Source organism: Zonotrichia leucophrys, chromosome 25 (genome assembly GCF_028769735.1).
Source record: "Zonotrichia leucophrys gambelii isolate GWCS_2022_RI chromosome 25, RI_Zleu_2.0, whole genome shotgun sequence".
NCBI lineage: Eukaryota > Metazoa > Chordata > Aves > Passeriformes > Passerellidae > Zonotrichia > Zonotrichia leucophrys.
Genome location: NC_088194.1, coordinates 3,019,928 through 3,040,109, shown reverse-complemented (window position 1 = coordinate 3,040,109; position 20,182 = coordinate 3,019,928). Strand labels below are relative to the sequence as shown.

The following is a 20,182-nucleotide window of genomic DNA, read 5'->3' as shown; positions in this document are numbered from 1 at the left end:
CCTGGACCCCCAGGAGCCCCCAAAGTTGGGGTTCACCCTCAGTGCTGCTGTCCCAAAGGATTTGGGGTGCTGGAATCTGTTCCAAGCTGTGTGTAACGCTCCTGGCATGTCCCTTGTTGCTCCTGCTTTGGGAACAGCTCCTGGAAATTTGCAAGCCCTGAAGAGTCCAGGACCCCCACAGGAACTCCCAGGACCCCCCAGGGCCCCCCAGATTTGGGGTTCACCCTCAGTCCCGCTGTCCCAAAGGATTTGGGGTGCTGGGATCTGTTCCAAGCTGTGTGTAAAGTTCCTGGCACTGCTCCTGCTTCAGGATCCAGGATCCAGGACCCCCCAGGACCCCCCAGATTTGGGGTTCACCCTCAGTCCCGCTGTCCCAAAGGGTTTTGGGGTGCTGGGATCTGCTTTAGGGTGTGTGTAAAGCTCCTGGCATGTCCCTTGTTGCTCCTGATTTGGGAAGAGATTCTGGGAATCTCCAGCCCTGAAGGATCCAGGACCCCCCAGGACCCCCCAGATTTGGGGTTCGCCCCCGTTCCCGCTGTCCCAAAGGGTTTGGGGCGCTGGCAATGCCCCTCACACGTTCCACCCGTGCCAGTCCCGGTTCTGTCCCCTCTGTGCCCGCCTGGCACGGGCTGGGCCCGGGGTTATTTTTGGCCAATGCCCGTCCCTGTCACGAGCCCGGTGACGTTCCCGGGATCCTGATCCGCTCTGGGGACGGGGACACCGAGAGTGAGTGACACGGGACCCCTCCGGTACCCCCAAACTCGGGATTTTGGGATCTGGCCCCTCACGGTGCCCCCCAAATTCGGGATCTCGGGATCCCTCCCGGTGCCCCCCCCAACTCGGAATTTTGGGATCCGGCCCCTCCCAGTGTCCCCCAATCTCGGAATTTTAAGATCCGACCCCTCCTGGTGTCCCCCAAACTCGGAATTTTGAGGGACAGGACACAGAGATGGCGGGGACAGGAAATGAGGGAGCTGCAGGATGTTAATTAAATTAACCCCTAATTAGGGCTCGGCACCGCCCGGCCCTGCTGGAAATGGTGCTGCTGTTGGGGGGGGTCTCAAATCCTGGGGGGGGTCACGGAGAGGGGGTGAGGGATTTGGGAGGGGAGGAATTTGGGGGTGAGGGATTTGGGGTCTGAAAATTTTGGGGGATCAGGAATTTGGGGGATTGGGAATTTGGGGGATTGGGAATTTGGGGGATGAAGCATTTAGGGGTTGAGGATTTGGGGGATGAGGGATTTGGAAGATTAGGATTTTAGGGGATTAGGAATTTGGGGGATCAGGGATTTGGGGGATTAGGAATTCGGGGGATGAAGAATTTGGGGGATTAGGAATTTGGGGTCTGAAAATTTTGGGGGAGCAGGAATTTGAGGGATGAGGGATTTGGAGGATTAGGAAATTGGGGGATGAGGGATTTGGAGGATCAGGAATTTGGAAAATGAGGAATTTGGGGGCTGAAGCATTTGGGGGATGAGGAATTTGGGAGATTGGGAATTTGGGGGATTGGGAATTTGGGGGATTAGAAATTTGGGGGATGAAGCATTTAGGGGTTGAGGAATTTGGGGGATGAAGAACCTGGGGGATCAGAAATTTGGGGGATTAGGAATTTGGGAGATTGGGAATTTGGGATTGGGAATTGGGGATAGAAATTTGGGGATGGGAATTTGGGAGATTGGAATTTGGGGATTAGAATTTGGATGAAGCATTTAGGGGTTGAGGAATTTGGGGGATGAAGAACCTGGGGGATCAGAAATTTGGGGGATTAGGAATTTAGGGGATGAAGAATTTGGGGGATGAGGGATTTGGAGGATGATGAATTCAGGGGATTAGGAATTTGGAATTGGGGGCTGAGGAATTTGGGGCATCAGGAATTTGGAGGATGAGGAATTTGGGGGCTGAAGCTTTTGGGGGGGTTAGGAATGTAGGGGCTGAGGAATTTGAGGGCTGAGGAACTTGGGGCTGAGGAATTTGGGACATTAGGAATTTAGGAGATGAGGAATTCAGGGGATTAAAAATTTGGGGGATCAGGAGTTCGGGGCATCAGGAATTCGGGGGCTGAGGAGTTCGGGGGATCAGGAATTCAGGGGATCAGGAATGTGGAAGATCAGCAATCTGGGGGATCAGTAATTCGGGCACTGAGGAATTTAGGGGATCAGCAATCTGGGAATCAGCAATTCAGGGCACTCAGGAATCCGGTGCCGCTCTCCCCGGGGCCGCCGGAGCCGCGGGGGCTGCGGGGCTCCAGCCCGCTCGGCCCCGGGGCCGTAACGGGATCCCGGCCATTATCAGCATCCCCGGGGCCAGCTCGGCTCCGGTTTCCTCGGCCGAGCCGTTGCTGCAGCAACGCCGGGCCGGGCCTTGTGGGGCCTTTTGAGGGCGGACAAGAGCCCTTTGAGAGCGCCGAGTCACCCGATAGCCCCCGGCGCTCCCCCCGGGCCGCGCCGGCTCCCGGGGACACCGGATCCGTGATGGGCACCGGGAGCGACCCCGGGGATGCGGCCCCGGTGCCGGCGCTGACAGACGGGGGATGCCCTCGGTGCCACCGCGGTGCCACCACGGTGCCACCCCGAGGTCACCTCCGCAATGAGGGACCCCCGTGCCCATTCCAATCCTCGCAGTGTCCCCAGTTTTGACACATTTTGGGGGTGACAGGTGACGCTGGAGGGTGGCACGGGCACCCCTCCTGAGCGATGCTGTGCCCCCGCGGGTCTGGGGGCGCTGCCCGCGGGTTGTGCCCCCCATGCCCGGCCCCTGCGGGGCTGGCTCGTGGTGCCAGCCCGGCTGCCCAGCCCCGGTATCGGATCCTCCCGGAGGGAGGGGGATTGGAGCTTATTTAACGTGCCCGGCCCGGCCGGGAGGGAGCACTCGGAGCGCGGGGAGCTCAGGTGAGCGCAGGTGACTCTGGTGCCACCCCGAATCGGCCCTCAGAACCTCCTGGATCCCCCCAAACCCCCTGGGATCTCCTCAGAAAACCCTGGATCCCCTCAGACCCTCTGGGATCTCCTCAGAAAACCCTGGATCCCCCCAAACCCCCTGGAATCTCCTCAGAAAACCCTGGATCCCCCAAACCCCCGGGATCCCCACAAAACCCCCGGATCCCCTCAGACCCCTGCCCCAACCTCTGGGATCCCTCAGAGACCCCTGGGATCCCCTCAGAACCCCCTGGATCCCCTCAGAACCCCCTGGATCCCCCCAAACCCCCTGGGATCCCCTCAGAACCCCCCGCCCAACCTCTGGGATCCCCTCAGAACCCCCTGGGATCTCCTCAGAACCCCCTGCCCAACCCCTGGGACCCCCCAACCCTGACCCCCACCCTGATCCTCCCAGAACCCTGATCCCCCAGGTGGGATCCATACCCTTGGGATCTTCAGAACTCTGGATCTCAGGGATTAAATGGGAATTTGGGATCAATTTGGGGACCATCAGTGGATTTAGAATGCAACCTTGGGATCCAGGACTTGAGGCAGACACATGAGGGGTGGGTGAATTTTGGGGCTGAGGAATTTGGGGATTGGAGATAAATGTGGGGATCAGGAATTAGAGGGAGAGAATTTGGGGGATCAGGAACTTGGAGGATCAGGAATCTGAGGGTGGGGAATTTGGGGGCTGAGGAATTTGGGGGATTAGGAGATGAGGAATTTGGGGTAAGGAATTGGGATCAGGATGGGGATCGGAATTTGGGGGATAGATTTGGAGATCAGAATTTGAGGGCTGAGGAATTTGGGAGATCAGGAATTGGGATCAGGAATTGGGATCAGAATTGGGGGATCAAGAAATTAGGTGATCAGGAATTTGGAGGATTAGGAATTGGGGGGATCAGGAATTTGGGGGATCAGGAATTTGGGGGATCAGGAATTTAGGAGATGAGGAATTTGGGGGATCAGAAATTTGAGGTCTGAGGAATTTGGGAGAGGAGGAATTCGGGGGTTTAGGAATTTGGGGGATCAGGAATTTGGAGAATGAGGAATCGGGGGGCTGTGACCAGGACGTGTCACCCACACAGGGGGGCTGGCAGGTGACGTGCTGGGGGTCCCGCAGCCGCAGCCATGGCATCGCAGCTGGAAGGGGCCATGGAGACCCTGATCAACGTCTTCCACCACTACTCGGGCAAGGAGGGCGACAAGTACAAGCTGAGCAAGAAGGAGCTCAAGGAGCTGCTGCAGAGCGAGCTGGGATGTTTCCTGGAGGTAACTGGGACCAGTTTGGCCACTGGGAGGGCTCCTTTTCCCCCATTTTCCCCCCATTTCCCAGGGGAACGGCGCCTGGGCTCACCCTGTGTCACCCCCAGGCCCAGAAGGACGCGGGGGCCGTGGAGAAGATCATGCAGGACCTGGATGAGAACGGCGATGGAGAGGTGGATTTCCAGGAGTTCGTGGTCCTGGTGGCCACCCTGACCGTGGCCTGCAACACTTTCTTCTGGGAGAACGCCTGACCCTCCCCTCTCCTGCTGCAGATCCCAAAATCCAGAGCGCCCCCAGAGCCCCCCCAGCTCAGCCCCTCTGCACCCCGGAATTCCCAGGGGATCCTGATGGGATCCAGCTGCACAATAAAGGCACCGACCCAACCCGAGGGGTGTTTGAGCTCCTTCCTTCGGTCCTGCTCGGGATTCCTGCCCTGGATCCACCCTGTGAGTGCCCCCGGGGGATGTCCCAGTGTGGGGTCATGGGGAAATCCACCCTGGGTCACCCCCAAGGGGCTGGAAAAGGGCTTGGAAAGGGCTGAATCCATCCCTGGGATTCCTCCTGGGATCCACCCTCAGATTCACCCCGGAGTCATGGGGAAATCCACCCCCAAGGGGCTGGAGACAGTCCTGGATCCACCCTGGAATTCCATGATTCCACCTCACGATCCACCCCAGGATCCACCTCAGAATCCACCCGAGGATCCCCCTTGGGATCCACCCTGGGATCATGGGGAAATCCACCCTGGGTCACCCCAAGGGCCTGGAAATAGTCCTGGATCCAGCCTGGGATCCACCCTGAGGTCCATTCTGGGGTCACAGGGAAATCCACCCGGGGTCACCCCAAGGGTTTGGAAACCATCTTGGGATCCACCCTGGGATCCAACCTCGAATTCATCCCAGGGTCATGGGGAAATCCACCCTGGGTCACTCCAAGGGTTTGGAGACAGCCCTGGATCCACTCTGGGATCCACCCTCGAATTCATCCCGGGGTCATGGGGAAATCCACCCTGGTCACCTCAAGGGCCTGGAAATAGTCCTGGATCCAGCCTGAGGTCCATTCTGGGGTCACAGGGAAATCCACCCAGGGTCACCCCAAGGGTTTGGAAAACATCTTGGGATCCACCCTGGGATCCAACCTCGAATTCATCCCGGGGTCATGGGGAAATCCATTCTGGGTCACTCCAAGGGTTTGGAGACAGCCCTGGATCCACTCTGGGATCCACCCTCGAATTCATCCCAGTGTCATGGGGAAATCCACCCTGGGTCACCTCAAGGGCCTGGAAATAGTCCTGGATCCAGCCTGGGATCCTCCCTGGGATCCAACCTCGAATTCATCCCGGGGTCATGGGGAAATCCACTCTGGGTCACCCCAAGGGTTTGGAGACAGCCCTGGATCCACTCTGGGATCCACCCTCAGATTTACCCCGGGGTCATGGGGAAATCCACCCTGGGTCACCTCAAGGGCCTGGAAATAGTCCTGGATCCAGCCTGGGATCCACCCTGAGGTCCACTCTGGGGTCACAGGGAAATCCACCCGGGGTCACCCCAAGGGTTTTGACCCCATCTTGGGATCCTCCCTGGGATCCCCCTTGAATCCTCCCTTGAATCCCCCCTGGGATCCACCCCGGGATTCCCACTGGGATCCCCCCCAGGGCAGGGTGACCCCGCCGGGCTGTGGCACACCGGGATCACCGGGATTTGGGAACGGGGGGGAGGACGGGACAGGCCGGGACTCGCCACGGGCGGCTCCGGAGGCACCCGCGGGGCCGGAGGAACCGGTTGGGATCTCCCGGGAATGGGATGGGACGGGACGGGACGGGACAGTGGCCAAGGGCTCCAGCAGGGCCGCCAGCGCCATCGCCCGCCCGCCATCCCGGTTCGGGATCGAGATATAAAAATAGTAATATAATTACAGTAATAAAAATTCAAACAATTTGGATTTAGGACAATACGAGACAATAAAAATACAAGAAAATGGTCCAAGTTCCTTTTCTGGGCAAAATAAACCCAAAAAAGGACACACGTTAACAGAGGATTAACCCTTAAAAGCAACCGCCTGTTGAATATTCATATATCTCATACATAATGCATAAATTCCATTCAAATACAGCATTCTGTCTGGGCAGAGTCAGCTTCTTCCTCTGAATCTTAATGTCATCTTCAGGGTTAATCAAGGCAGGAAGAAGTTCGTTTCTCCTGATAATGGAGCAATAAATTCTTTTTCTTTGAAAGATTCAGGTGTCCTGTGGCTGCTATGTCAGTGTGAGTCCTTTCTTTAAAATAAGAATCTTACATAGCGTCGTTTCTATTTTAACATTTTGTTATAACCTAAAACTGTATTTAACATAGTACTTAAGAGAATTAATACAGCATCACTTTCTGACATAACACATATAATATTCATTTCTATATTTGCCAAAAGCCAATCATAAAATACGCATTTTTCACAGCATGGTTCCATGACAATTCCATGACAATTCCCCGACGACTCCCTGACAATTCCCCGACAATTCCATGACGATTCCCTGATGATTCCATGACGATTCCATGACGACACTGATCCCTATGACGTCACCAGGACTCCACCCCGAATTCCCGCCAGACTGGTCCCGCCTCCCCATCCGCCCCGCCTCTTTCCCCGCCCCCTCCACGGCTCCACCAATCACCGCCCATCAAGGGCGGGGCTCGCGCTAGAGGGGGCGTGGCCGGGAGCGCGGCCGCCATTTCGGCGGGGGCGGGAGCGGCGCGGGCGCCATTTTGTCGCGGGCAGCTGAGGGAGAAGCGGCGGCGGCGGCGGCGGCGGGAGCGGGCGGAGCTCAGCGCCAGCCCCGGCCCCGGCCCCGCGCCGGCCCCACACCGGCCCCGCAATCACCCGCTCGCCCGCCGGAGCCACCGGAGACCTGGCGACCGTGTGCTTCGGTGAGTGAGCGCCTGGGGGCGGAGAGCCGGGGGGGCGGTCCTGAGGGCCCTGGCGGTCTCCTCATGATCTCTTCATGGCCCCCTCACGTTCCCCCTCACGATCCCCTCATGGCCCCCTCACGATCCCCCTCATGATCCCCTCATGGCCCCCTCAGGGTCGGGGCTTTTCCCCCTTATCGAGCTCCAGAGCCGGGCCTGAGGGAGTCCGACCTTATTTATTTTTCCCTCAGGAAGAAAAACGCTTTAAAAATCACTTTAAATTGAAGAAGCTGCTGTGTATTAAAATCAAATTATTAAAATAATTTAAAACAGCAATAAGGCTTTCTGTTGCCGCAATTTCCAGGTGTAAATCCTCTCAATAAAGCGGTTTTTTGAGGGTATTATACAGTGAGCGCATCCCGGTAGTCATCCACCCGTTAAATTTGCTGCTAATTATAAATTAAATTAATAAATCGATCTGCAGAGCTCGGAGGTTGGAACCCAGCGTGTTTCTGTAGCATCCAGCACTGGGGGGTATTTAAATCCCTGCCCTGAGGGGATTTAAACCTCGATGTTTTTAGAGGATACGATGATGCTTTTGTAGCATCCTTTTGGATTTTTATTCCCAATTTTATTCCCTGTGCCCTTAAAATTGTGGTTTGCACCATGGTCATGCTAAGAATATGGGAAATGTGGAGGTGTCACTGTGCTAAAGGCATTTGGGTGCTATTTATTTACAGCTGGATTTTTGTGTTATTACTCAAAAAACTGATAAGATATTCGCTGTAAAAGATAAATATTTACTTATGGTAAATTAAAATAACTCCCATATTTGTTAAACCTGCTAGAGGGTTAGAAAACATTAGAAATACACAAATATAGTATTTATCATTTTTCTCACTCTTAGTGTTATCCACACAGAACAGAGGTTTTTTTAATGTTTGATTATGTAAATATGTAGTAATTGTATTAATTTGATGTCTTGGGCTCTGGTTTGCATCTTTGCTCCAAAGATGCCATTTGGTTTCCATCTTGCTGCTGGATTTTTATATTATTCCTCCTAATATTGCTGAAGCATTCACTGTGAAAATGTCAATTTTTGGTAAGGGAGAAATCAAGGAACTCCCTGATTGATTAAAACATTAAAAATCACAGAATCAGAACTGAAAAATTCCTGTCAGAGGGATAAAAATCACTGAAAATAAATGAATGTATTACACATAACCTGCAGTAATCTTCATTACCTTCACTCATGGAGGCAGAACAGAAGGGATTTTTGGTATTTAGCGATATAAATGTGTGCTAAATGTTTAAATTTTTATTTTTGGGTCCTTTATTTTGCAGATTCTCTGAAGATGGCTGCAGAACAGAAGGGATTTTTGGTATTTAGTGATATAAATGTGTGCTAAATGTTTAAATTTTTATTTTTGGGGCCTTTTTTTGTTGCAGATTCTCTGAAGATGGCTGCAGAACAGAAGGGATTTTTGGTATTTAGTGATATAAGTGTGTGCTAAATGTTTAAATTTTTATTTTTGGGTCCTTTTTTTTGTTGCAGATTCTCTGAAGATGGCTGCAGAACAGAAGGGATTTTTGGTATTTAGTGATATAAATGTGTGCTAAATGTTTAAATTTTTATTTTTGGGTCCTTTTTTTTGTTGCAGATTCTCTGAAGATGGCTGCAGAACAGCAGGGATTTTTGCTATTTAGTGATATAAGTGTGTGCTAAATGTTTAAATTTTTATTTTTGGGTCCCTTTTTTTTTGGTGCAGATTCTCTGAAGAAGGGATTTTTGGTATTTAGTGATATAAATGTGTGCTAAATGTTTAAATTTATATTTTTGGGTCCTTTATTTTGCAGATTCTCTGAAGATGGCTGCAGAACAGAAGGGATTTTTGGTATTTAGTGATATAAATGTGTGCTAAATGTTTAAATTTTTATTTTTGGGTCCTTTTTTTTTGCAGATGGCTGCAGAACAGAAGGGATTTTTGGTATTTAGTGATATAAATGTGTGCTAAATGTTTAAATTTTTATTTTTGGGTCTTTTTTTTTTGCAGATGGCTGCAGAACAGCAGGGATTTTTGCTATTTAGTGATATAAGTGTGTGCTAAATGTTTAAATTTTTATTTTTGGGTCCCTTTTTTTTTGGTGCAGATTCTCTGAAGAAGGGATTTTTGGTATTTAGTGATATAAATATGTGCTAAATATTTAAATTTTTATTTTTGAGTCCTTTTTTTGTTGCAGATTCTCTGAAGATGGCTGCAGAACAGAAGGGATTTTTGGTATTTAGTGATATAAGTGTGTGCTAAATGTTTAAATTTTTATTTTTGGGTCCTTTTTTTTGTTGCAGATTCTCTGAAGAAGGGATTTTTGGTATTTAGCGATATAAATGTGTGCTAAATGTTTAAATTTTTATTTTTGGGTCCTTTATTTTGCAGATTCTCTGAAGATGGCTGCAGAACAGCAGGGATTTTTGGTATTTAGCGATATAAATGTGTGCTAAATGTTTAAATTTTTATTTTTGGGTCCTTTATTTTGCAGATTCTCTGAAGATGGCTGCAGAACAGAAGGGATTTTTGGTATTTAGTGATATAAGTGTGTGCTAAATGTTTAAATTTTTATTTTTGGGTCCCTTTTTTTTTGGTGCAGATTCTCTGAAGAAGGGATTTTTGGTATTTAGTGATATAAATGTGTGCTAAATGTTTAAATTTTTATTTTTTTTTGCAGATTCTCTGAAGATGGCTGCACAGTCAGCACCGAAGGTCGTGCTAAAGAGCACCACCAAGATGTCTCTGAACGAGCGGTGAGGAAGCCAACGGCACCTTCAGCTCCTAAGAAATCATATATATATATTTTTTATTTTTTATTTTTTTTTTTTACTTAATTCTCACTATCCAAAAACCAAAAAAAATCCAAAAAAAAAAAAAACCCGCCGTGGTTTTTCCGCCCTCTTTTAACCTCCTCCAGCCAGCGGGTGGTACCTTCCAACACCTGCCTTACCCAAGGTTAAAAGGGCCAAACCAAAATTCCGGAGAGGGGATTTCTCCGTGCCTTTTAGTTGTCGTAAATCCGGTGGGATGCGTTGTAAGAGCAGAGACCAACCTCACACCCTCCCTGTCTCTCCCACATGTTTTGACATTGGTATTTGGGCTCTGCTGCCGCGCCCGAGGGTCCCGCCCGCCCGGGTGGGCTCTGTAAGAGGCCGGCGGCGGCCTCGGAACCGGCCCGAAGGCCCCTCTGGGCCTTGTAAGAGGCACCAGCTTTGGCTTCACCTCCATCTCTCGCTGTGTTCCAGCTCATCCCGCTGGGTTTGTCCACGTCTGGCTCCTCCCTGATGGCTGACGGGTGTCTGTCTGTCTGTCTGTCTGTCTGTCTGTCCTGCTTTGGGGTTAAACACGCTGCGATGGGGCAGCCTGAGGGCAGGGACACCCTGCTGGCTCCTTCCCTCCCTGTCAGCCCAAACTCCTCCTTTATAAGGGGTAGATTTCATTTTTAGGCACTAAATTTCATTTCTAGGAGGTGGATTTCATTTTCAGGGGATGAGTTTTGTTTTTAGGGGGTTAAATTTTGTTTTCAGACAGTAAATTTCATTTCTAGGAGGTGGATTTCATTTATAGGGGGTAAATTTCATTTTTAGGGGATGAGTTTTGTTTTTAGGGGCCGGATTTCATTTTTAGAGGGTTAAATTTCATTTTTAGGAGGTGGATTTCATTTTTAGGGGATGAGTTTTGTTTTTAGGGGGTTAAATTTTGTTTTTAGGCAGTAAATTTCATTTTTAGGGGGTTAAATTTTGTTTTTAGACAGCAAATTTCATTTCTAGGAGGTGGATTTCATTTTCAGGGGATGAGTTTTGTTTTTAGGGGGTTAAATTTTGTTTTTAGACAGTAAATTTCATTTCTAGGAGGTGGATTTCATTTTCAGGGGATGAGTTCTGTTTTTAGGGGCCGGATTTCATTTTTAGGGGGTTAAATTTTGTTTTTAGACAGTAAATTTCATTTTTAGGAGGTGGATTTCATTTTTAGGGGGTTAAATTTTGTTTTTAGACAGTAAATTTCATTTTTAGGAGGTGGATTTCATTTTTAGGGGATGAGTTTTGTTTTTAGCGGCTGGATTTCATTTTTAGGGGGTTAAATTTTGTTTTTAGACAGTAAATTTCATTTTTAGGGGGTTAAATTTTGTTTTTAGGCAGTAAATTTCATTTCTAGGAGGTGGATTTCATTTATAGGGGGTAAATTTCATTTTCAGGGGATGAGTTTTGTTTTTAGGGGGTTAAATTTTGTTTTTAGACAGTAAATTTCATTTCTAGGAGGTGGATTTCATTTTTAGGGGGTGAATTTTATTTTGAGAGGGTAAATTTAATTTTTTAAAGGGTGAATTTCCTTTTTAGAGAATAAATTTCATTTTTAGGAGGTGGATTTCCTTTTTAAGAGGTGAATTTCATTTTTAGGGGGTGAATTTCATTTTTAAGGGGTAAATTTCATTTTTAGGAGGTGAATTTCATTTTTAGGGGGGTGAATTTCCTTTTTATGGCGTGAATTTCCTTTTCATGGGGTGTATTTAATTTTTAGGTGGTAAATTTAATTTTTAGGGGGGTGAATTTTTGTTTTTAGGGGCTGACTTTCATTTTTAGAGGATAAATTTAATTTTTAGGGGGTGAATTTCGTTTTTACGAGGTAGATTTCATTTTTAGGAGGTAGATTTCATTTTTAGGGGGTGAATTTCATTTTTAATGGGGTTCATTTCCTTTTTAGGGGGTGAATTTCATTTTTAGGGGTTAAATTTCATTTTTAGGGATTAATTTTCATTTTTATGGGATGGATTTTGCTCACCAGCTCCCAGGAAGCTGCTGGAGCTCAGCATCTTTATTTACCACCTCTCTTCAATGGAGAAATTCAATTTCTCATCAATTCCCAAGTGGCCTCATTTCAGGAGAACAATTTGGCAGAATTCAGGAGATTCTTGGTGGTGGAATTTTGTACAATCACGGTTGGAAAAAGCTTTAACGTGATCCCATCCAACCTTATGCTGGTGTCTTCCCAACCTCCCTCCTAACCTGGAATTTTGCCACTTTTCCCAGATTTTTTGGGGCTTCATTTTGCTTTTTTCTGTCCTGTTTCTCCCTTCTCTGTCACGACCATCCCTGCTTTTTGCTGATTGTCACCCCTTCTACCATCTCTTAACCTCCACCTTTCTCATTCCCACTGAAAAACTTCCAAAACCTCATTTCCTGCCTCTCCAACGAGGGATCCATAAATCCCATCAAGTTCCACTCTTTGCATAAAAATATTGATGGGAGCTGGAGCCCCACTCGAGCACCGTGAAAATGGCGATAATTGTTTATTTAAGCTTTAATTAAACCCCGTTTTATTCGACCTTGAAGCTTCACTAACATGCTGAAGAACAAACAGCCGATGCCGGTGAATATCCGGGCCACCATGCAGCAGCAGCAGCTGGCCAGCGCTCGAAACAGACGTTTGGCCCAGCAGATGGAGAACAGGCCGTCAGTGCAGGCTGCTCTCAAACTCAAACAGGTGAGGGGAAAACAGATTTGAGACCTTGCAGGATGTGGAGAAAAAAAAAACAGCTCCGGAAAGAGAAAATGGCCAGAGAAGGGAAGGGGATGGAGGGTGAGTGTGGGGAGATCAGGGGGGATCTTCTGGTTCTTCCTAAATCCTTGATAGGAGGGTGGGATGGGACACATCAGGAGGAATTGTCTGGGAAGGGAAAGGAAAAATCCTGGATGTGGCACCTGGGCTGGGCACAAGGTGGGGATTGTACTCAGTGCTCTGGGAGGTCTTTTCCAACCTGGAAACTTTTTTGGAATTGTGTAAAAAAAGGATGTTGGAAAGTGTCCAGAGGATGGAGAAGGGTCTGGAGGAATGGCTGAGGGTGTTACAGGACACTCAGGGATCTGCAGCTCTGAGAACAGAGCTGGGACAGGATCCTGGGAATGGCTGGAGCTGTGCCAGGGGAGGTTTAGGATGGATTTTAGGGAAAGGTTCTTCCTCCACAGAGTCCCCAGGAAATGGCTGAAGCTGTGCCAGGGGAGGTTTAGGATGGATTTTAGGGAAAGGTTCTTCCTCCACAGTGCCCAGGCTTCTGAGGAAATGGGATGAAACTGCCAGGGAAGGTTTAGGATGGATTTTAGGGAAAGGTTCTTTCTCCAGAGAGCCCCAGGAATGAGGTGAAACTGTGCCAGGGGAGGTTTAGGATGGATTTTAGGGAAAGGTTTTCCTCCACAGTGCCCAGGCTTCTCAGGAAATGGGATGAAGCTGCCAGGAAGGTTTAGGATGGATTTTAGAGCCCCGGAGGGTGCTGGCACTCCCATGCTTCCCAGGAATGGGAATGAGGTGAAGCTGTTCCAGGGGAGGTTTAGGATGGATTTTAGGGAAAGGTTCTTCCTCCAGAGAGTCCACAGGGAATGAGGTGAAGCTGTGCCAGGAGAGATTTAGGATGGATTTTAGGGAAAGGTTTTTCCTCCACAGAGTCCCCAGAAAATGGGATGAAGCTGTTCCAGGGAAGGTTTAGGATGGATTTTAGAGCCCCCAGAGGGTGCTGGGCACACCCAGGCTCCCCAGGGAATGGGGAATGGGGTGAAGCTGTGCCAGGGGAGGTTTAGGATGGATTTTAGGGAAAGGTTCTTCCTGCACAGTGTCCCCAGGAAATGGGGTGAAGCTGTGCCAGGGGAGGTTTAGGATGGATTTTAGAGCCCCCAGAGGGTGCTGGGCACTGCCCAGCCTCCCCTGGCAATGGGCACATTCCCAATGCTGCCAGAGCTCCAGGAGATGCTCCCAGTGATGCCCAGGGTGGGATTTTGGGGTGTCTGTGCAGGGCCAGGAGTTGGCCTGCATGATCCTCATGGATCCCTCCCAACTCTGATCATTCCATAATCCTAAAAACGAAATACCTGGCAGAAAATTTCCACTTTTTCCCTCAGCTCAGTGACACCCCCTGGTTGTCAGTGGGGGTTTTCCCTCCCTGGTTCTCACTAGGGATGTTGGGTGCTGCTGCCTGTTGATGTCTCCTCTCTATTTTTCCAGACCAAACGCTCATCCCGGCCTCCGGGAGCTGCTTCACCTCACAACCCATGGCAACAACACCCCCTAAAACCCCTCCCTCCCTCTTTACCCTTCCTGCCCAGCCTCCCCTGGCAATGGGCACATTCCCAGTGCTGCCAGAGCTCCAGGAGATGCTCCCAGTGATGCCCAGGGTGGGATTTTGGGGTGTGTGTGCAGGGCCAGGAGTTGGCCTGGATGATCCTCATGGATCCCTCCCAACTCTGATCATTCCATAATCCTAAAAACAAAATACCTGGGAGGGACTGGCAGAAAATTTCCACTTTTTCCCTCAGCTCAGTGACACCCCCTGGTTGTCAGTGGGGGTTTCTCACTGGGGATGTTGGGTGCTGCTGCCTGTTGATGTCTCCTCTCTATTTTTCCAGACCAAACGCTCATCCCGGCCTCCGGGAGCTGCTTCACCTCACAACCCATGGCAACAACACCCCCTAAAACCCCTCCTTCCCTCCCTCCCTCCCTCTTTACCCTTCCTGCCATGGAGCCCTGTGGTGTCCCCAATCCCAGATGGCTGCATGACCCCTGTCCCCCTCCAAATCTTCTCTTCCAGAAGAGCCTGAAGCAGCGCCTCGGCAAGAGCAACATCCAGGCGCGGCTGGGCCGGCCGGCGGGGGCGCTGGCCCGGGGGGCCCTGGGCCAACGGGGGCTGGCCCTGGGCCAGCGGGGGCTGCCCCGGGGGGCTCTGCGGGGCCGCGGGGCCCGGGCCATCCTCCGAGGAGGGGTGGCGCTCCGAGGTCAGTGCCCACGGGTGAAATTGGGTTTGTTGGTGTTGCTGATAGTGCCTTGGCTGGGCTGAGCCAAATGGGGGCAACTGTGGGGTTTGTTTCACCCCAGAGACGCTTCTGGCCAGCTGGATGTGGTGTTTCTACCCCAGATACACTTTTGGCCAGCTGGATCACCCCAGAGACAATTTTGGCCACCTGGATCACACCAGAGATACTTCTGGCTGACCGGATGTGTGGTGTTTTCACCCAAAGACACTTTTGGCCAGCTGGATCACCCCAGAAATGCTTTTGGCTATCTGAATCACCCCAGGGACACTTTTGGCTATCTGAATCACCCCAGGGACACTTTTGGCTATCTGAATCACCCCAGGGACAGTTTTGGCCACCTGGATCACCCCAGAGACAATTTTGGCCAGCTGGATCACCCCAGAGACAATTTTGGCTATCTGAATCACTCCAGGGACACTTTTGGCCAGCTGGATCACCCCAGAGACACCCCAGATCACCCCAGAAACACTTTTGGCCAGCTGGATGTGGTATTTTTACCCCAGAGACACTTTTGACTGGCTGGGTGTGTGGTGTTTCACTCTAGAGACACTTTTGGCCAACTGGATCACCCCAGATACACTTTTGGCTATCTGAATCACCCCAGGGACAATTTTGGCCAGCTGGATCACCCCAGAAACACTTTTGGCTATCTGAATTACCCCAGGGACAATTTTGGCCACCTGGATCACCCCAGATACAGTTTTGGCTATCTGGATCACCCCAGAAACACCCCAGATCACCCCAGAAACACTTTTGGCCAGCTGGATGTGGTGTTTCTACCCCAGAGACACTTTTGACTGGCTGGGTGTGTGGTGTTTCACTCTAGAGACAATTTTGGCCAGCTGGATCACCCCAGAGACACTTTTGGCTATCTGAATCACCCCAGGGACAATTTTGACCACCTGGATCACCCCAGAGACACTTTTGACTGGCTGGGTGTGTGGTGTTTCACCCCAGAGACAATTTTGGCCAGCTGGATCACCCCAGAGACAATTTTGGCTATCTGAATCACCCCAGAGACACCCCAGATCACCCCAGAGACACTTTTGGCTATCTGGATCACCCCAGAGACACTTTTGGCCACCTGGATCACCCCAGAGACACTTCTGGCTGACCGGATGTGTGGTGTTTTCACCCAAAGACACTTTTGGCCGGCTGGATCACCCCAAAAAGGCTTTTTGGCCAGCTGGATGTTGCAGTTGGGTGCATGGAGAGAAGTCCAAACATTTCAAGGCTCTGGTGGTGGCAGGATGGATTTTCCTCCCATGGAAGGTTCCTCAGGTTTCCCTCTGATGGAGAAGTTTTAAGGTGATGGTGAAGGACAGGAGTTGGTTCTGATGGAGAGTTTTAATGCAGAGTTTTATTCTGAATCTGCAACAGCTCCAACAGAACTCCCAGACCGTGTGGTTGCTGGGGGAGAGGAGGAGGAACAGGGTACAGGAGGGGAGGTTTCAAGGGACAAAGGACACCTGGATGTCCCAATGTCCCTCCTGGAATTCCAGGACTGACCGACAGCGCTCAGCAGGGCTCAGGGTGGGGAAAGGAGGGATGACTGACACACCTGGGAGGGTGAGATTTCCCACCTCAGGAGCCGTTTTTCTGTGTTTCCCACCCAAGGTCAAGGCCTGCTGCGTGGCGGGAGAGGGATTGCCCCCAGGATGGGCCTGCGCAGAGGCGGCATCAGGGGCCGCGGGGGCCCGGGCAGAGGCGGCCTGGGCAGGGGCGCCATGGGCCGGGGCGGCATCGGCGGCAGAGGTCAGTGCCCTGGCATGGCAGGGGTTAATCCAGGGTAATCCTGATCCAGATGGAATCCTTCTGTGAGGCTGGAGGCCTGCAGCACCAAGAGTTCCCAGCCTGGAATTCAAAGCTTTAATCCAAGATTGTGATGGTTTTTTCAGCAGGGTGGGATGGGAAAGCCAAGAGGCAGATGTTGGTGTTAGACTGGGATTGAGGAATTTTCAGGAAGCTCTTAACTTGAGTGGTGAGAAGGAGCTGGGAGTGTAGCCATGAGTCAGACACATCTCTGGGAATCACCAAGGGGCTGAGAGGGGTGGGAAATTCCAGGATTTGGAGGCAAAGAAGGGTGGGAAATCCTGGGATGGTGCAGAGAGGCGGCATCGGCGGCAGAGGTCAGTGCCCTGGCATGGCAGGGGTTAATCCAGGGGTAATCCTGATCCAGATGGAATCCTGTCCTGGCTGAAACAGGGGAGTGGTGCCTGCAACCACAGAAATTCCCAGCCTGGAATTCAGAGCTTTAATCCAAGATGTGGTGGAAGCTCAGCAGGGGTGGGAGGGGAAATGCCCTATTGGTGTTAGGCTGGGATTAGGAATCCTCTGAGTGATGAGAAGGAGCTGGGAGTGTAGCCATGAGTCAGACACATCTCTGGGAATCACCACGGGGCTGAGAGGGGTGGGAAATCCCAGGATGGAGGCAAAGAAGGGTGGGAAATCCTGGGATGGTGCAGAGAGGCGGCATCAGGGGCCATGTGCCCAGGTGGCATCGGTGGCAGAGGTCAGTGCCCTGGCATGGCAGGGGTTAATCCAGGGGGAATCCTGTCCTGGCTGACACAGGGGAGTGGAGCCTGCAAACACAAAAATTCCCAGCCTGGAATTCAGAGCTTTAATCCAAGATGTGGTGGAAGCTCAGCAGGGGTGGGAGGGGAAATGCCCTATTGGTTTTAGGCTGGGATTAGGAATTCTCTGAGTGATGAGAAGGAGCTGGGAGTGTAGCCATGAGTCAGACACATCTCTGGGAATCACCAAGGGGCTGAGAGGGGTGAGAAATCCCAGGATGGAGGCAAAGAAGGGTGGGAGATCCTGGGATGGATGAAATGAGGGGTGGGAATCCTGGGATGGTGCAGAGAGGCGGCATCAGGCACCATGGGCCAGGTGGCATCGGCGGCAGAGGTCAGTGCCCTGGCATGGCAGGGGTTCATCCAGGGGGAATCCTGTCCTGGCTGACACAGGGGAGTGGAGCCTGCAAACACAAAAATTCCCAGCCTGGAATTCAGAGCTTTAATCCAAGATGTGGTGGAAGCTCAGCAGGGGTGGGAGGGGAAATGCCCTGTTGGTGTTAGGCTGGGATTAGGAATTCTCTGAGTGATGAGAAGGAGCTGGGAGTGTAGCCATGAGTCAGACACATCTCTGGGAATCACCAAGGGGCTGAGAGGGGTGGGAAATCCCAGGATGGAGGGGTGGGAAATGTGGGAAATCCCAGGAATGAGGGGTGGGAAATCCTGGGATGCAGGCAGTGATGGGGTGTGAAATCCCAGGATGGAGGCAGTGACCAGGTAGGGTGAGAAATCCCAAAATGGACAAAATGAGGGGTGTGCAATCCCAGGATGCAGGCTGTGATGGAGTGTGAAATCCCAGGATGGAGGCAGTGACCAGGTGGGGTGAGAAATCCCAAAGTGGATGAAATGAGGGGTGTGCAATCCTGGGATGCAGGCTGTGATGGAGTGTGAAATCCCGTGAATGAGGAGTGTGAAATCCCAGGGAATGAGGGGTGGGAAATCTGGGGATGGAGGCAGTGACAGTCACAGGGTGGGAAATCCTGGGATGGATGAAATGAGGGGTGGGAAATCCTGGGATGCAGACAGTGATGGAGTGTGAAATCCCAGGATGTAGGCAGTGACAGGGTGGGGTGTGCAATCCCAGGATGGAGGGATGCAGACAGTGATGGGGTGTGAAATCCCAGGAATGAGGGGTGGGAAATCTTGGGATTCAGGCAGTGACAGGGTGGGATGAGAAATCCCAAAATGGACGAAATGAGGGGTGTGCAATCCTGGGATGGAGGCAGTGACAGGGTAGGATGAGAAATCCCAAAATGGACGAAATGAGGGGTGTGCAATCCTGGGATGGAGGCAGTGACAGGGTAGGATGAGAAATCCCAAAATGGACGAAATGAGAGGTGGGAAATCCCAGGATGGAGGGGTTGGAAATCCCAGGATGGAGGGGTGTGAAATGTGGGAAATCCCAGGAATGAGGGGTGTGCAATCCTGGGATGCAGTGTGAAATCCCAGGATGGAGGGGTGTGAAATCCCAGGAATGAGGGGTGTGCAATCCTGAGTTGGAGGCTGTGCTGGAAACCCCAGTTCAGTCCCTTCCCACCCCGCAGGGCGCGGCATGGCCGGGCGCGGCCGGGGCGGCTTCGGCGGGCGCGGCAGAGGCCGGGGCCGCGGCAGAGGCTCGGCACGGCCCGCCCTCACCAAGGAGCAGCTGGACAACCAGCTGGACGCCTACATGTCCAAGACCAAGGGACACCTGGACGCCGAGCTGGACGCGTACATGGCACAGACGGACCCCGAGGCCGCCGACTGAGGCGCCGGGATCGACCCCCGGGGGAAATCAGACTTAGTGTGTTCTTGGATGTTTTGATACTCTCTGTTGTATTAAACTTTTTTTGGATTGTTCTTTTCCCTGGGATCTTTTTTTTTGGTGGTTTTGCACTGAGGATGGGGTGGAGCTGATGTGGGGAAGTCTGGTGGTGGCAGGGCCAGGGGTGCACCTGTGGCTGTGGAGCTCCATGGAGGGGTTTTGGGATGAGTTGTTGGGTTTTGGGACAAATTTCTTGGGTTTTGGGATGAGTTGGTTGGGTTTTGGGATGGTTTGGTTGGGTTTTGGGATGGTTTGTCAAGTTTTGGGATGGGGTTGTTGGGTTTTGGGATGGTTTGGTTGGGTTTTGGGATGGTTTGGTTGGGTTTTGGGATGGGGTTGTTGGGTTTTGGGATGGTTTGGTTGGGTTTTGGGATGAGTTGTTGGGTTTTGGGACAAATTTCTTGGGTTTTGGGATGGTTTGTCAAGTTTTGGGATGGGGTTGTTGGGTTTTGGGATGGTTTGGTTGGGTTTTGGGACAAATTTCTTGGGTTTTGGGATGGTTTGGTTGGGTTTTGGGATGGTTTGGTTGGGTTTTGGGATGGTTTGTCAAGTTTTGGGATGGGGTTGTTGGGTTTTGGGATGGGTTGGTTGGGTTTTGGGACGGGGTTGTTGGGTTTTGGGATGGGTTGGTTGGGTTTTGGGATGGTTTGTCAAGTTTTGGGATGGGGTTGTTGGGTTTTGGGATGGTTTGGTTGGGTTTTGGGATGGTTTGGTTGGGTTTTGGGATGGTTTGGTTGGGTTTTGGGATGGTTTGTCAAGTTTTGGGATGGTTTGGTTGGGTTTTGGGATGGTTTGTCAAGTTTTGGGATGGGGTTGTTGGGTTTTGGGATGGTTTGGTTGGGTTTTGGGATGGGGTTGTTGGGTTTTGGGATGGTTTGG

General features: G+C 51.2%; 2 protein-coding genes across 6 annotated transcripts; both read left to right on the top strand.

The window, feature by feature from the left end:
• The first annotated feature begins 709 nt into the window (after positions 1–709).
• Positions 710–4,549, top strand: S100A1 (S100 calcium binding protein A1). Of its 2 annotated transcripts, none has more exons than XM_064732570.1 (3): positions 710–726; positions 4,041–4,189; positions 4,291–4,549. In XM_064732570.1, the coding sequence occupies exons 2-3, from the start codon at positions 4,049–4,051 to the stop codon at positions 4,432–4,434; spliced, it is 285 nt and encodes a 94-aa protein (XP_064588640.1). In that variant the 5' UTR covers positions 710–726; positions 4,041–4,048; the 3' UTR covers positions 4,435–4,549. The 2 variants fall into 2 exon arrangements, with proteins under 2 accessions (XP_064588640.1, XP_064588639.1); XM_064732569.1 differs by lacking the exon at positions 710–726 and adding an exon at positions 2,791–2,887 and having other exon boundaries at positions 4,006–4,189.
• Positions 4,550–6,938: 2,389 nt separating this feature from the next.
• Positions 6,939–19,338, top strand: CHTOP (chromatin target of PRMT1). Of its 4 annotated transcripts, none has more exons than XM_064732426.1 (6): positions 6,939–7,104; positions 9,808–9,883; positions 12,461–12,611; positions 14,707–14,887; positions 16,544–16,681; positions 19,044–19,338. In XM_064732426.1, the coding sequence occupies exons 2-6, from the start codon at positions 9,819–9,821 to the stop codon at positions 19,244–19,246; spliced, it is 738 nt and encodes a 245-aa protein (XP_064588496.1). In that variant the 5' UTR covers positions 6,939–7,104; positions 9,808–9,818; the 3' UTR covers positions 19,247–19,338. The 4 variants fall into 4 exon arrangements, with proteins under 4 accessions (XP_064588496.1, XP_064588494.1, XP_064588493.1 ...); XM_064732424.1 differs by having other exon boundaries at positions 19,026–19,338; XM_064732423.1 differs by having other exon boundaries at positions 6,940–7,104; positions 14,704–14,887; positions 19,026–19,338.
• Positions 19,339–20,182: the final 844 nt, after the last annotated feature.

Excerpts from the sequence above, each read along its gene's own strand:
- S100A1 (XM_064732570.1), top strand. The coding sequence starts at position 4,049 with ATGGCATCGCAGCTGGAAGGGGCCATGGAGACCCTGATCAACGTCTTC. Across the intron at positions 4,190-4,290 it reads AGCTGGGATGTTTCCTGGAG|GCCCAGAAGGACGCGGGGGC; the intron begins GTAACTGGGACC and ends TGTCACCCCCAG.
- CHTOP (XM_064732423.1), top strand. The coding sequence starts at position 9,819 with ATGGCTGCACAGTCAGCACCGAAGGTCGTGCTAAAGAGCACCACCAAG. Across the intron at positions 9,884-12,460 it reads AAGATGTCTCTGAACGAGCG|CTTCACTAACATGCTGAAGA; the intron begins GTGAGGAAGCCA and ends TCGACCTTGAAG. Across the intron at positions 14,888-16,543 it reads AGGAGGGGTGGCGCTCCGAG|GTCAAGGCCTGCTGCGTGGC; the intron begins GTCAGTGCCCAC and ends TTCCCACCCAAG.